This window comes from Chanodichthys erythropterus, chromosome 23 (genome assembly GCF_024489055.1).
Source record: "Chanodichthys erythropterus isolate Z2021 chromosome 23, ASM2448905v1, whole genome shotgun sequence".
NCBI classification, from domain to species: domain Eukaryota; kingdom Metazoa; phylum Chordata; class Actinopteri; order Cypriniformes; family Xenocyprididae; genus Chanodichthys; species Chanodichthys erythropterus.
In genome coordinates this window covers 2,620,184-2,635,227 of record NC_090243.1, presented here as the reverse complement: position 1 = coordinate 2,635,227, position 15,044 = coordinate 2,620,184, and the positions used below count along the sequence as shown (strand labels likewise).

The following is a 15,044-nucleotide window of genomic DNA, read 5'->3' as shown; positions in this document are numbered from 1 at the left end:
ATAACCTTTTACATTTACTTAAAACCTTTACGTACTTCAGCACTAGAATATCATGTAACAGGGTTTTTTTTGTCTACATTAATACATTGTCTGTTGCACTTCCTCATGCAAACCTGTTTATCAACCCAACAGCAAAGAATAGAGAAGCTTTAATACCGAGTTTATGATTGCTGCTCTGAAATAACAGTGCATTGTAGCATAGTGGCTAGTATGGAAGCTTGTTTCTGCCATGGAAAATGAATTATATAATATAATAATACAGAATATTGCAAGTTTACATCTTGCAATTCTGACTTTTTTCCCCCAAAATTGAGAAATAAATTCACAATTATGAAAAAGTCAGAATTGTGAGATAAAGTCTTATTTACTTTTTATTTTTTGCTCAGTGGCGGAAACAAGCTTCCATAGGTTAGAGATCTAGGTAGGTAAAATTTATAGGTTTAACCTGCAGTAAACCCGAACTGTACTACTAACTTATAAAGATTGAGTACATTGCAATTAAAGTCTGTTAAATCATTGATGCAACTCAAAACGATTACATTTTCTGAATGAGGAATTTAGTTTTTGTAGAAAAGAATTTATTTTTGTGTAATTCAACATGAGTAAATCCTTATACTTAAATCATTTTTAAGTTTACCGAGTGATATAAAGTGACGTCATCGTTGCCGATGTTACAGACGTTATCAGAAGAATCTATTAAAGACTAAACTGATTTGGAGCAGATTTCAAGTTCCCAGCTTGCTGTGTGTCACACTGTAAGGGAGATTAAATGTTGAAATATTGCACAAGATTAGTATAGGGGAAGATGTGTTATTGTTTAATGTTCTGCTATTTTGGTATTTAAATGCGTTTCTGTGATGTTTAAGTGTTATTGGGTTATCAACGTGGTGATATATGTATTGCCTGTGGTTAGGTCGGGAATGGACTGCAAAATTTCAAGGCAATAAATACTGCTTGTTGATTAACAGTTCATGCAAGTAAATAGTGATAGTCTCTTTGATGGTTACATTAGCGCATGCTGGTGTGCTGTTGCTAACTAACATTTAACTGTAAAGATTAGGTATTTATTCAATATTTAAATTAAATTGTTTACTTAAATGTTTTTAGTATTCTGAACTTATTGGGTTTTACAACCACTGCATCAAAAATATTTGAAAAATGAGAAACATTACATATGGTAAACAATAGTTAAGTACAGTGGACAAACATTAAATAAAATAAAAAAAAATATTTAGTTTGATGTAATTGTTACTTATTGTTTACTTTAAAAATTTGAGTTGCTTTACTTACATTTTTTGAGGTAATCGGTTCTACAATTGACTATTCTGAACTTATCGGGTTTTACAGTGTAAGGCGGTAACAAATATATTAATGTTAATCAGCCTGTTTAGAAATCTTAAACCTGAGAAGTGCTCAGTTCAACAAAGACAGAATTTCTTCAAATCAAACTACACAACAAATATAATTAAATAGTTATCTTTATTCAAGATAGTACAGAAAACAGAAAAACAGGGCATTTAAAACATTTCCACCAAATTTATTAAAATACTTATAGGTAATGTTCTCATGTTTTGTTTGTCAATATGAAATCAATGTTAAGGTCATGACCAGCTCGGAACACCTCTGTCTGAAATCACTTTCATTTGCCCTTCTTAAATTTGCCTGGTGTAGCATTTGTTTTCTGTTTCTTCTTGGCAGATCCTTTTATTTCAGGCTCCTATACAATAAAAAAAAAATGTTTTACTTAATTATCTTATAGTATTCAATTATCTTAACAGTTATACATTTTAGTTCCAGTCATTACACCCTACCTTGCGCTTAGAAGAGATTGATCCGGTTACAGTAAAGAACGTGTCCAGCCTGCCCTGGGTGCTCCCTTGTCTACTCTTCATGATCTTCTTACAACCATTGCGGATACGATCCTCACTGACAACACAAAAATTCAACAATCTGACAAACATTCTATTGCTGTTAGAACACAGCCACAAATACAAAACAATGATACCTTTATTTGTTCCATCTCACACCTTACAGCACAACAGGCTTCACTTCACTTACCTTTCCACCAAAACGGTGCCGGTTTTTGTGTCAGAGCAGATGTTTTGCCAGAGTATCATCAAATCTTATACACAAATATACATCACAACCTTTGCGTACAAGCCATTTAATATTCATATGCCATTAATGTGGCATCCACCAAGAGCTGCTTCTGCAATGGTTTGTAGTCATTTAGATATATTATGAATAAAGTAATAGCTTTTAAATTTACACACATGAAATTTGTTAATTTCAATTATTTATTTCAACTCTAAAATGTACTTACTATACAATTAGGGTTTGGTTTAATATTACCCAGTACTGTGTGTAATTAAACTGTAACAACACCGTAAAATAAAGGGTTACTTTATATTAGGGTGTCCATGTTACAGTGTAATTATACATTTAAGTACTTAACTTACTAACTCTTAATGTGAGTGCCATTTTTTTGTTTCAAGAAGCAAACCAGTTTTTTTTTTTTTTTTCCTAGTGAATGTTTATAAAAGTTTTTAAATGCCCAAAACTAAGGCCTAATCCTGGCTTAGGCTAAACCCTGTCTGTGAAACCAGGCCATAATTTGTCAGGGTTCTGCCCTGACAGCCCTGTCTGCTTTGTCTTTGTTTAATGTGTCCATGTTCATGTTGTGTCTGAGCACATGGCTTTGTCTGTGTTTGTGTTTGCCATGTGCTCCTCTGTTCCCTCCTCCTTGTTTGTCACCACGCCCTCTGGTCTAGTCATTAGGCTTGTTTGAGATGCGCCTAGCCTCGCCTGAAGTTCAGCCGAGAGTAGGCGGCTGCAGTGAGGGGAGGAGTGAAAAAGTGCAGGCAACACGGACAATTCTCTATTCAAAGGCGGATATCGCGGGATTCACACTCGTGCGCTGTGTTGCTGATAAACTGGATGTAATTTAAGTTCTGTTGCTTTTATATGAAAATAAACATAATGGACAATACACCCAAAGTACTTGTTATTTATTTCCATTCGAAAGATGTGTGTATCAATCATTTTTACTTTAATTATAGACATGTTTTTATATATTTTTTTATAAATGACAACGTTCGCATAACCCATAGAGAGATCACTGTTTCAGAGAGTTTGGGAATATTCACACATTATTTTTACACATAAAAACATGATATTAGAGTTTTAAAATCAAACATTTTAAATCAGATCAATACATCATGGTTGTTTAAACCAATAAGCTTTAAGCTGTGTCGTCAGCAAGTCGTTTCCCATCGTGCTTTTGGTCAGCGCAGTCGGTGGAGAGCAACTGCGCTCGACTGCAGAATCCGACACGTCCGCCTCGCACTCGCGAGAGGTTTTTGACACACGTTGGCATGACAGAGCAAGGCGGCCCACCCTCGGACACATTTCTAACCGGCATGCATCTCGCGGTGATCATCGATGATCGGTTCTGCGCAGAATTTGCTCATCTCAAACAAGCCTATTGTTCAGTCCTTGTTTGTTTGTTAGTGTTCTCACCTGTTCCCTATCTTCCCTGCTCCCTTTCGTTGAGTCCTCGTTAGTCTAAGTGTTGTCACCTGTTCCTCGTGTTCTTTGCCTCCTTTATATTGTGCACTCTTTCCCTCATGTCTTTGCCAGTTTGTTAAGCTTCGTGCTTGTGTTCTAGTCTTTTGTTCACCTAAGCTCATAGTGTCTTTGTGTTGGAGATTCTTGTATCCATTTTGTCATTGTTGTCTTCCCTGTTCCAGACCATCTAACCACCTGTCTTGTCCTACTGTCTGAGGATCCCTGTGGCTGCTATTTCTCCCCGCCAAGCAGCAAGACTGGTTCAGTGCCTGATCGTATCTGAGGGTTCAAGCAGCAAGACTGGTTCAGTGCCTGATCGTATCTGAGGGTTCAAGCAGCAAGACTGGTTCAGTGCCTGATCGTATCTGAGGGTTCAAGCAGCAAGGCTGGTTCAGTGCCTGATCGTATCTGAGGGTTCAAGCAGCAAGGCTGGTTCAGTGCCTGATCGTATCTGAGGGTTCAAGCAGCAAGACTGGTTCAGTGCCTGATCGTATCTGAGGGTTCAAGCAGCAAGACTGGTTCAGTGCCTGATCGTATCTGAGGGTTCAAGCAGCAAGACTGGCTCAGTGCCTGATCGTATCTGAGGGTTCAATCAGCAAGACTGGCTCAGTGCCTGATCGTATCTGAGGGTTCAAGCAGCAAGACTGGCTCAGTGCCTGATCGTATCTGAGGGTTCAAGCAGCAAGACTGGTTCAGTGCCTGATCGTATCTGAGGGTTCAAGCAGCAAGACTGGTTCAGTGCCTGATCGTATCTGAGGGTTCAAGCAGCAAGACTGGTTCAGTGCCTGATCGTATCTGAGGGTTCTAACTACTTCTACTGTTTTGACCCTGTCTGGCTCCCGCTACATCTTGGGCCTCATACTGCGCACCTGCCAATGTTCACCGGCCTGCTTTCTACATGGGCTGATCTCAGTGGCTGATCCCTCAGCGTGCTTGTCTTTGTGCCTCACCCCCTTCCTACCATATGGACTGTGTTCACCTCCTCATCCTCTATATTCCTAAGTCTTGTCAATAAACCTGTAAAACTCATCCTGCGTTTGAGTCCTCCCTCACAGATCCTTGACAATAATCTGATTGACGTTAATCTTATTACTAGTCTTCTCCACTAGATGTCATCCTCTTATTTGCCTTGCTCGATGTTACAGCTTGGACCCAGTCATTTATTCAATGCTTAACATGGCAGATGCAGATGTGCCTTTCAGCTTAAAAGACGTTCCAGGCAGTTGAAGGCAGAGTCACTGTCCCGATTATGCCAATGCTGTATGGTCATGCAAGTCATTTGCATGCGTCTTCAAGCCTTGCCAACATAAACAGTTTAAGAGAACTCGCACATTGTGCGAGAAGTTTTGTGTGCGCACAGAAATCTGCACTCTCAGACAGCATGCAAATTATAAATTGAATAAAATGTCTCCTTATGCTCACTGCTCTTCACTTTTTTTTTTATTTTGTTATCCTTTATTTAATTTGTAGTGTTATTTTACATTTGATTACTTCACTCAATTTATTTACCTGAAAACTACTGTTAGACCTACCTGAAAAACATTAAAAGCACTGATTATTTCACTTGTATCTTTGTTCTATTGTATTTATTTATTTGTGCCATTGCTTGTAGTTTAATTTCTTTTTTTATTAAATGACTTTTAACTTGTAATAACTTTAATAATCTTTGAAATTTATATTAGTTTTAGCTGCGGCATCGAAATTGGAATTGAGAATAATTTCACTGGTATTTAAAATTTTGGTGTCATAACCTTATTACAATACAGGGATACATGGTTCAAAAAACAAAAACAACTTAATATTATTATTTTTATTTTTTATTTTTTTGTAGTGGGGACACTGAAAATTGAATCACTGAAATCACTGAACCGAAAATCGAATCGAATTGAGGTCTTGTGAATCAGAATTGGGACATCTTTATCAAGCCCTACATGTAATTATGCAGAATTTATAGTAATTACTATAACAATAACTACCTGTAACATGTAACAAGGACACTGTTAATAAAGTATTACCAAATAAAGTGTAACTAGTAAATAATTTTATTTTAAACTGACTTTTTTGACATTAGCAGTTTGAGACTGGCATGTTTTAGGAGTCACTGCAGCATCCTGCACCCTTTTGACAGAAAGAAGTATTTGTAAAGATTTTAGCTTGTTTGTACCTGAATTGTTTTTCAGCACACATGAACTGAATTAGTCCTTCCTCGTCAGGTTCATTCCACTTCAGATCGACAGATGGGCCGTCCACAACCTCAGGCTCCAAGAACAGACCCCGAGCCTCTTTATACAGCCAGTCCTCTGGAGCTGGGTGCTTCTGCAGCACAAACCAAACACAAACAATATGTTGTAAACCAACTTAAACTGTCTTTAAGCACTACATTGAGCCTTTGTTGGTTGTTTAACAACCTTCTACATTGTGAATAAAGCAAAATTTTAAATAAAGTAGGTTTACACAACAATGTACTAAACAAAAGCTTTTCCTTTGCATTTTTTGCATACAGGAGACAATGTTGTCAAAACAATCCCCTTTCACATGGATCCACAAAAATGACAAACACTGTCATAAAACACTGTATTACGCATGGCAGGCCAGTAGTTGGCAATTACACTTAAAGAAACACTACGGCACCCAACACTGAACACGTAATATAAGCATGACGTCACCGTTTTCTCAAATTCATGTTTTTAATCTTTACACTGAGATAACGGTTTCGTATTCAAAAACCTGCACTTTGAAACCAGTTTTTAAAAGTTTGTTTTCAGCCCCCCCAAAACATCGTTGTCATGTAAATGAATGGCCAAAACTCAAAAAGTTTAGTTAAAAACTGTCATGTAAATTGCCCCTAAAAGTTTATGATGGTCACTGGCAAATTAAATCTAACAAATTACTACCAGTGGCCTGAGTTAAAAGCCAAGTTTAGCAGATTTCCAGTGAGCGCACTACTCCAAATGATATCAATGGATGCACAGTGTATTTGATGCACCTTAAAGGTGTGTGTAGGTGGCCAACTCACTGTTGCTTGGCCAATGTAGAATTGTTCTACATTAAAATGAAATTATTTGATTTTTCTATAAAGATTATTAAGATTTGTTCAGAATTATTCTACTTTAAGAAGCAGAAGCTGCTGCTGCTGGCTAGTTCCTTTGGTAGTGGGTGGGAATAGTGTGCCAGTGACATCTCATTGGTTAGAGCCCACCTATTACCGCCCAAGCGGTAATTTTTTTTTTTTTTTTTTTTTTACAGAAACTGATCAATAATGTACAAAGCATCACTGCCAGCCCATAACTTCTGTCATAAATTATTTATTGACGTGTTAAAAAAGTTTAACTATGCTATCTTTGTAAAAAGCTGTCTGTGTGACAAGAAACAAGATAATTCAATTTTTTTTAATATATATATATATATAATTATATTATATAGGGATGTCCAGATCCGATCACGTGATCGGAAATCGGGCCCGATCACGTGGTTTCAGACTCGATCGGAATCGGACGTTACCTCCCGATCAGGACTCGGATATATATGTATTAGGGGTGCAACGGTTCTCGGTAAAAAAAAATCTAACCGTACGGTTCACCACTTACGGTTCGGTACGCACTTGCACCGCGGTCCATCTCGAATGACGATGCATCTATTGGTTAATATGGTTTGTTTAAAATAGCAACATGGACAAAGCGTTACAACAACGATAATCAGAAAGCGTGGACAAAACAGTCACTCTTTGTAAACTGTTAACTGAGAGTGCCGTCTGCTGTAATGTCCAGTCATTTACGCCGTCATCACCCGGGTGTTGATAGCGCGCGAGCGCAGGTGAGACCTGAACAGCACACGTTGCTGTCTGTGTTTAAATGAACTCATTTAAGCCTTGCTGACTTAAACCTTCAAAAACAAGACGCGAAAGAAAACTCGCACGCGCTGTGAGAAGATTTGTGTGCGCTCATCCGTAGCGCGCACACGCTTAAGCCGCGGTCACACTAGAATTTGAACGTGCGAAATTTATTCGGATGCTGTAACGGTCGTGATATGACGTCACGGTTTACAGCGTCTTTTTTATAAACATGAATTCAACACATAACTTAAAGCAATAAATTTAAAATGTAAAAATACAGAACCTACTCGACTTTACTGCAAAAATATAATTCTTTTAATTCAGCCAAGAGGTCATGCCGTGACGAATCGATCTTTTAACTGGTCGCACGTCTTCACGTGATGCGAATTCGCAGGTCAGAGTTCACCAAACTTGAACTTTGGAACGCAGCGAAATGCGAAATTTTTCGCACGAGCTTGCGTTTCCGGTCTGACGCATTCGCATGCGTTTGAATGGAAGTCAATGGAACGAAAATTGCAGTGTGACCGCCCCTTTATTCCAGTCAGCGCGCAAATACTGAATTCTCTTTCAAGTCTTGCGCTTTGGCGGCCACATTCATACAAAACTTATGTCAACATGCCGTCCTAGCGAGTATCTTAGCAAACATAGTCGGTTATGTCTTAAGTGAACGTATATTAGTCGAGAAAGACACCGCATACACATGCCGCATGTGTAAGAGTATATGAACTAGATCGTGCATGTCTTAAAGGGAAAACTATTCCTGCTGCCTGTTTTTAATGTTAAAACAAACAAAAAACAAAGAAATCACTCACTGCTCTTTACTGAATAGTTTTTGTAACTTCAATAATGATTAATCTTTATTTATTTTATACAGTAAAGATAATATGCAGTGATATTTTATATTTGATTACAATTTATGATTACTGTTAGATACCTGAAAAAACTGAAAAGCACTGCTCCTGGATCTGTTTTTTCGCTCTTCTTTATTCTTTTTTATGTAGGCTATTATAGAAGTATCGGATCGGGACTCTGTATCGGCAGATACTCAATCAAATGACTCGGACTCTGACTCGAGGGCAAAAAAACGTGATTGGGACATCCCTAATATTATATATATTTTATATATATATATATATATATATATATATATATATATATATATATATATTCATATTCAGACATGGACATTGTCAAGTTCAAGAAACCAGATGATTTGAGCTGTGACATGCCGTGTTATCCTGCTTGAAGTAGCCATCAGAAAATGGGTACTCTGTGGTCATAAAAGGATGGACATGGTAGGCTCTGGTAGGCTATTGTCCACTTTTGGTGAACCTGGGTGAATTGTGACAAGTAGTGGCACCGGTGCTTCAAGGTTCAACATGTATGTTCAGAGATGCTCTTCTGCAGAACTCGGTTGTAACGAGGTTATTTGAGTTACATTCTCCTCTGACATCTGGCATCAACAAGGCATGTCACAGAACTGCTGCTCATTGGATATTTTCTCATTTGTGGACCAGTCTCTGCAAACCCTAGAGATGGTTGTGCATGAAAATCCCTTTAGATCAGCAGTTTCTGAAATACTCACCAGCCCGTCTGGCACCAAAAAGCAATGCCACATTCAAAGGCACTTAAATCCCCGTTCTTTCCTGATGCTCAGTTTGAACTTCAGCAGATCATCTTCACCATGCCTAAATGCTGCCATGTGATTGGCTGATTAGATATTAGTGATAATGTGCAGTTGAACTGTTGTAACAAAGTTGCCACTTATTGTGTACTTTTGTATTTTCCTCCAGAAATTCATTCACAAATAATGAGGAACAAAATCACTATAATAATAAAAATAATAATAATAATAATAATAATAATAATAATTTGTTACATTTATATAGTGCTTTTCTGGTTATATATGGAAGGGGAATCTCCTCAACCACCAACATGCAGCATCCACCTGGATGACATAACAGAAGCCATACTGCGCCAGAATGCCCACCACACACCAGCTTATTGGTGGAGAGGAGACAGAGTGATGAAGCCAATCAGTATATGTATGGGTCTTCGCAATATTTTTGAGTTTTACTGAGAGACAAAGGAAGGATCAAAACTTTTTTTCTTTTTTAAACAAAGATAGAAAAAAAAAAAAATATATATATATATATATATATATATATATATATATATATATATATATATATATATATATATATATATATATATATATATATGCGCAAACAGGAGGATCAAATAAATGGGGAGAAAAATTACAGGCAAAATTTCAATACACTTGCCATGTTGCCAAAAGTTATTTTCTGACTAAGCAATGCACTGACCACTAGAGGGCACCACAATTCAGCAAGTACATGATCCTTGATGTGAGATTTGAAAGGGTGCATCACTAATATGGGTACCATCTGGAAGATGTCATGACCTGCAATGTGACATTCAACAATAAGTAAACACCCTTAAAAACGGTGTAAATAAACTTACATTTGGGTCAATATTCTCAAGGATCTCTTCAATAGAGCCATGCTGTTTAATGAGGTCGATGGCCCTCTTGGGTCCGATTCCTTTTATAGTGCCACAGTAGTCACAGCCCAGTAGGATACACAGGTCAATAAACTAAAGAAGAAATTAAAACATACAAACATGACAGTTAGAAAGAGCTAAAACTACTAGATATTTACATACAAAAGATAAGAGGATTTACTGAAAGCAAAAGTCTCACCTGTTGATGTGTCAGACCCATATCCTGTAGAATACGACTGAAATGAAACTCTTGGATGGGGAGCTTTCTAAGATGAAAAAAATAATAAATATGAACCAGTTAATTGTGCAAGCCCAAACATCTCCATCACCATAATATCAAAAAACAGTTTCAGATATGAAGCGTATCCAAACATACTTTGCTTCACTGGCTGTTAGATGCCTCAGCAGGACTGTCGTTCCAAATGTCAAACCATCCATATCTTCGGTTGCTGTGGCATAAACCTTCCCTGATTTCACCAGAGCAGCACAGCTTGCCTCAGCCTCACATGGAGCCTTAACATGAAATATATACAATTCTGCTTTTATCCACAAAATAATTATATGCATAATATAATAATTACGACTGCCCTCGACTAAAGATTATTCCAGTCGACTAGTAGTCATTTATTTAAGCCGTAAGTCGACTAATCACGCATTTATATTAATAAGCCATAAATCATAATGAGTCTTTAATTGCCTATATATCATAAATAGCCTAATCAGTGCTCAAGCGCATACATGACGCTATATATCGGTAATTATTTTACAAAAGCACAACATTTTGCTGTAATTGTGAGTTTACAGCAATAAAAGTAGACCCCACTTTTACAGTTTGCATTACTCTATCCGTATGACCAAAATTATGGAGTATTTTAAGTTAAATGCAAGTGATCGCACCAGGGCCTGTATGTCATGCAGTAAGTGCGCTCTCCACACAAGCATGGATATGCTAATAGCGCACATTTATCTAGCACTAGCCAAACAGCGAGCAGACTTGTAAAGCTGCTACTACTTACATGTTTCAAGTGATAAGCCATATTTGAGGTCAATGAATCATAGGCGAATATTTGGATTTCCTGCCGTTAACGATCCGTCCCTCACGGACTGCATGACTTTTTTTCTGTGACTAACCGACTAATAAAAATATTGGTAGACCAAGCCTCTTCTAGTTGAATGGTTAGTCAACTACTAGGGGGGAGCCCTAATAATAATGTGCTTTAATTTCTATAATTCTATAAAGTTGGCAGTCAGTGTCTGGGGCAGTACCTCAATGTATGGGACTCCCATTAGAGTAAGTAACTTCTTGCATTCCTCGTTGTGTTGTTTGGTGACCTTCACTAGTCGCTTACTGAACTTGTCAATGTTCTCCTGTTCACCTGTGAGAATATTTGGTATTAGGATCTATTTTAAAGAATCACTTTCAAGAAAACAAGCTGTTTTAAAAGTGTCTGTACCTGCTTCCTGTGCCTGAGCTAGAAGCTTCTCAGCCTCTGCTCTTCTCTCGCCTCTCTTCTCCAGCTGCAAGAATAAAAATAAAAATATCTGCCATCAAAAATTTTATCCCATAACTCATCTAATAAAAATGACAAATTCAAACATCATGTGAAAATGTTAAATAATGTTAATAATTAAATTAGCTTAAATGTAAAACTACACCCTTGCATTTTTTTGGTAAATACTAGTATACTAAACAGCCCCAGGCCCAACCTTAAACCTTGCAAAAACCTTGTTGTATAATGTTATCTTTAAAACATACACTGCAAATTTTTTTTTTTTTTTTTTACAGAAATACAGTAAAAGACTACAATAAAAACCTTAGTTAAGCAGTTAGATCACCTTAACAAACGGTGAAAATTGTTATTGTACTATAAATTACTGTCAAGCGTTTATCTAAATTTAATTTAGAGAAAAAAAGTAAAAGGACATTCCTGTAACTGTGTTCACACCGCCGGCGGCGAGAGCATCAAAGTGACGCTAGTCATTCATTTTCAATGAGAGCCGGCGGCGAGCTCCGGCGAGAGCGGCGCGTCTTGGACGGTGAGAGCGTCGAGGAGAGTTGAAATCAGGTTAACTTTATGGTAATGAGCTATGACGCAACTTGTCATTTACTTTGGCTCTGCTTTGACCCTCCCGTCAGCGGCGGTTTGAACGAACAGTACAGCGTTGTTGGCAGGGCGGCCAAGGCGAATGTTGACGCTCTCGCCGGCGGCGGTGTGAACGCACAGTAAGTCCCTGCATGACATCACATACAATTTTATATGAATTATTTAGTTTCTTCTTATTTTGATCTGTAATTTACATTAGGGTGTTTTATGTTTTATTTTATGTTTAGTCAATTTATCGCATTATTTTAGTGTTGTGTTTTACCGATATACGAGTACTGACCAATATGTTTTATGCATCTGCGATTCATCATGTGGCTTCCTATTGAACCACTTGTATTATAGTTTATCAGTACATTTTAAGGTTAAAAGCAGATTTTTATATTTTAAGCAGCTTGGTATATTAACATTACACCACTGATTGAAATAAGGTTATAAGTTGTGAAATGTACAGGCACAAGTATTTTTTTTTTTACAGTGAATTTCTGGCAACCGCAGCTTCCAGGTTTTTTTTTTATTATTGTAGATTTGTTTATAGAGTACATAAGTATGCACTTCTGCAAATAATAATTCAGTATTTTATGGATGAAGACAGTTCATCCCAAAATCTAAAATTCTTAAATTAAAAAAAAAAAAAAAAAGGTTTGGAATGGCATAAGTATGAGTAAATATTGACAATTTTCTTTAGAGTGATTGTGCATCTGATGCACCTCTCCTGATTTCAGCTGAGGGGGCTTCCCATCAAACACATAAACCGGCTTGATGCCGCTCTCCAGCATTCGGATGGTCCTGTAGAACATGCCCATGAGGTGGCTGCGGAGACAAGGACACATGTATGAAAGTTATGATCATGCAAACGTAAAGTCGCACATGGTAATAAATTCAGAATCTACACCAGGGATCCTCAAATAGTGGACCACAGTCCAGTTCCATGTCGCCCCAAACCCATAACACCTTCATTCATCTTCAGAACACAAATTAAGATATTCTTTGATGAAACCCGAGGGTTTCTGAAGCACTCAATGGCAGCAACGTCATTGCTCCTTTTGAGGTCCAGAAAGGTAGTAAAGATATAGTTAAAATAGTAACATTACTACAGTGGTTCAACCTTAATGTTATGAAGCAAAGAGAATACTTTGAGGTATATGAATACTTTGTGCAAAAAAAAAAAAAAAAACTTTAACATTTGAACTGTTCTCATATGCAGTTGACCTGCAGCTTCCATGCAGTGCAGCTTCCGTGTTTACATCAAACTACTAAAGTCATGCCCCCCAGTGGTGAACCATTGAAATTATGAAACACTTATGACTTAATGAAGCCTCGTTTACTGAAATCAAGTGACTTTGGCAGTTTGATACGCGCTCCAAACCACTGATTCGAAACAAAAGATTCGTAAAGCTTCATGAAGCAGTGTTTTGAAATCGCCCATCACTAGATATTGTTAAATAAAGTCGTTTTTTGGCACACAAAAAGTATTCTCGTCACTGTAGTCACATGAACTAAATTCATCTTAAATATGTCTGTAGTTGTTTTCTGGGCATTAATAGTGTAAATTATCTTGCTGTCAATGCAGGCCTCACTGAGCCATCAGATTTGTTCAAATATATCTTACTTTGTGTTCTGAAGAGGAACGAAGGTTTTACAGGTGTGGAACAACTAAAGGGTGAGTAATTAATGACAGAATTTTTATTTTTGGGTGAACTAACCCTTTAATCAGCATATTAAGAACATTTCATAACGAACAATGTTATAACAGGGAGATTAAATGTAGATTGCAAAGACAGACAACTCATACTTTGAAATGTATTATGGATGTTTTTTGTTTTTAGTAGATACTTATTTTAAGCTAAATATAAAATGGTCCAGACTTCAAGAGGAAAACCCCAAACCTCATACAGTATCTTTCTTTAACATGGCACGGCCTTCTGCCACACATATCTAAATGCAAAAATAATAATAGCCTGATAAAACATCTGGTCTTACCCTTTAATATTATTATCCAAGTAAGCTAAACTAATGATTTTATTTTAATTTTCAGAAACCACTGCTTTGACTCTTGAGGGCCCATTTGATGACTATTTACGATTTTTTCCCCTTTTAGTAAAGTACTACTGCTGCCCAGCTGCAAGTTGCATTAAAAAAAAAAAAAATCTTTAAATTTATTTTACATTTCAGTTATGGACAAATGATAATAGACATCACTACATACCTAGTCGTCTCTCCATCCTCATTTTGCAAAACATTACCGTCCTGTCTCACAGCGATCAAAAACTGGTAGATGCACATAGACGCATCAATAGCAATCTTCCTTCCTGCATGCGTATATAATACAAAAATAAATACACACATTTTACTTGGTATTTCTTGGAATATTAACCATAATCTCATTTAAATTATAGGAGGCCTTACCAAAGTAGTTCTTGATGTCCTGCTCCTTGATGGCTGAAGGCGCGTGATCAGCAATGAGCTTTGCAAGACCGTGAATTCCCATAGTGACCAACTGTGCTATTATGAGGAATCTAAAGGAATTAAAATCCAAAAAGGGGATAAAATAAAACAAAATGCAAAACAAAGACCGACACAGAGCAGCTCATACATACTAAAGAATGGAGGAAAAAAACTTCAGGCTTCAAAACAAAGCTTAAAATCGCGCAAGCATGTCCCAAAGCGGCTTATGCACGCGCAGCATTTATGTAACAACACTTAACAAACTGCAAAACGCAGAAATAACAGACAACTTACCAATAAAATGTGTATCTTATTCTTAACGTCTCGCTTTTCAGTCATACACATACAAACGCCACCACGAGGAAGCGCGTCGTCAATTTCGCGCGAATTCTAAATAAAGGCATAAATAATCGAATTCTTATCATGGACGATTGAATCGGTTAATCAAAATGGTCTAGTTCAGCCTTCGCAAGGAAGAACAACAGAACATGCATGTCGGTCGATTAGTCAGGACTGGCGACACATCAACGAGAAGGAAGAAATGACACCGATGTTCCTGGTAATGTTTATCA

At 37.3% G+C, this 15,044-nt stretch overlaps 1 protein-coding gene across 1 annotated transcript; it reads right to left on the bottom strand.

Annotated features, from left to right (window-relative positions):
• Positions 1–1,501: 1,501 nt before the first annotated feature.
• Positions 1,502–14,985, bottom strand: fen1 (flap structure-specific endonuclease 1). Its single transcript, XM_067377625.1, has 12 exons — positions 14,767–14,985; positions 14,434–14,543; positions 14,234–14,336; positions 12,735–12,837; positions 11,377–11,440; positions 11,189–11,298; positions 10,299–10,435; positions 10,122–10,188; positions 9,884–10,015; positions 5,732–5,883; positions 1,812–1,926; positions 1,502–1,717 (listed from the first exon to the last, which is right to left on the bottom strand). The coding sequence occupies exons 2-12, from the start codon at positions 14,513–14,515 to the stop codon at positions 1,640–1,642; spliced, it is 1,143 nt and encodes a 380-aa protein (XP_067233726.1). The 5' UTR covers positions 14,516–14,543; positions 14,767–14,985; the 3' UTR covers positions 1,502–1,639.
• Between the last annotated feature and the right edge of the window lie 59 nt (positions 14,986–15,044).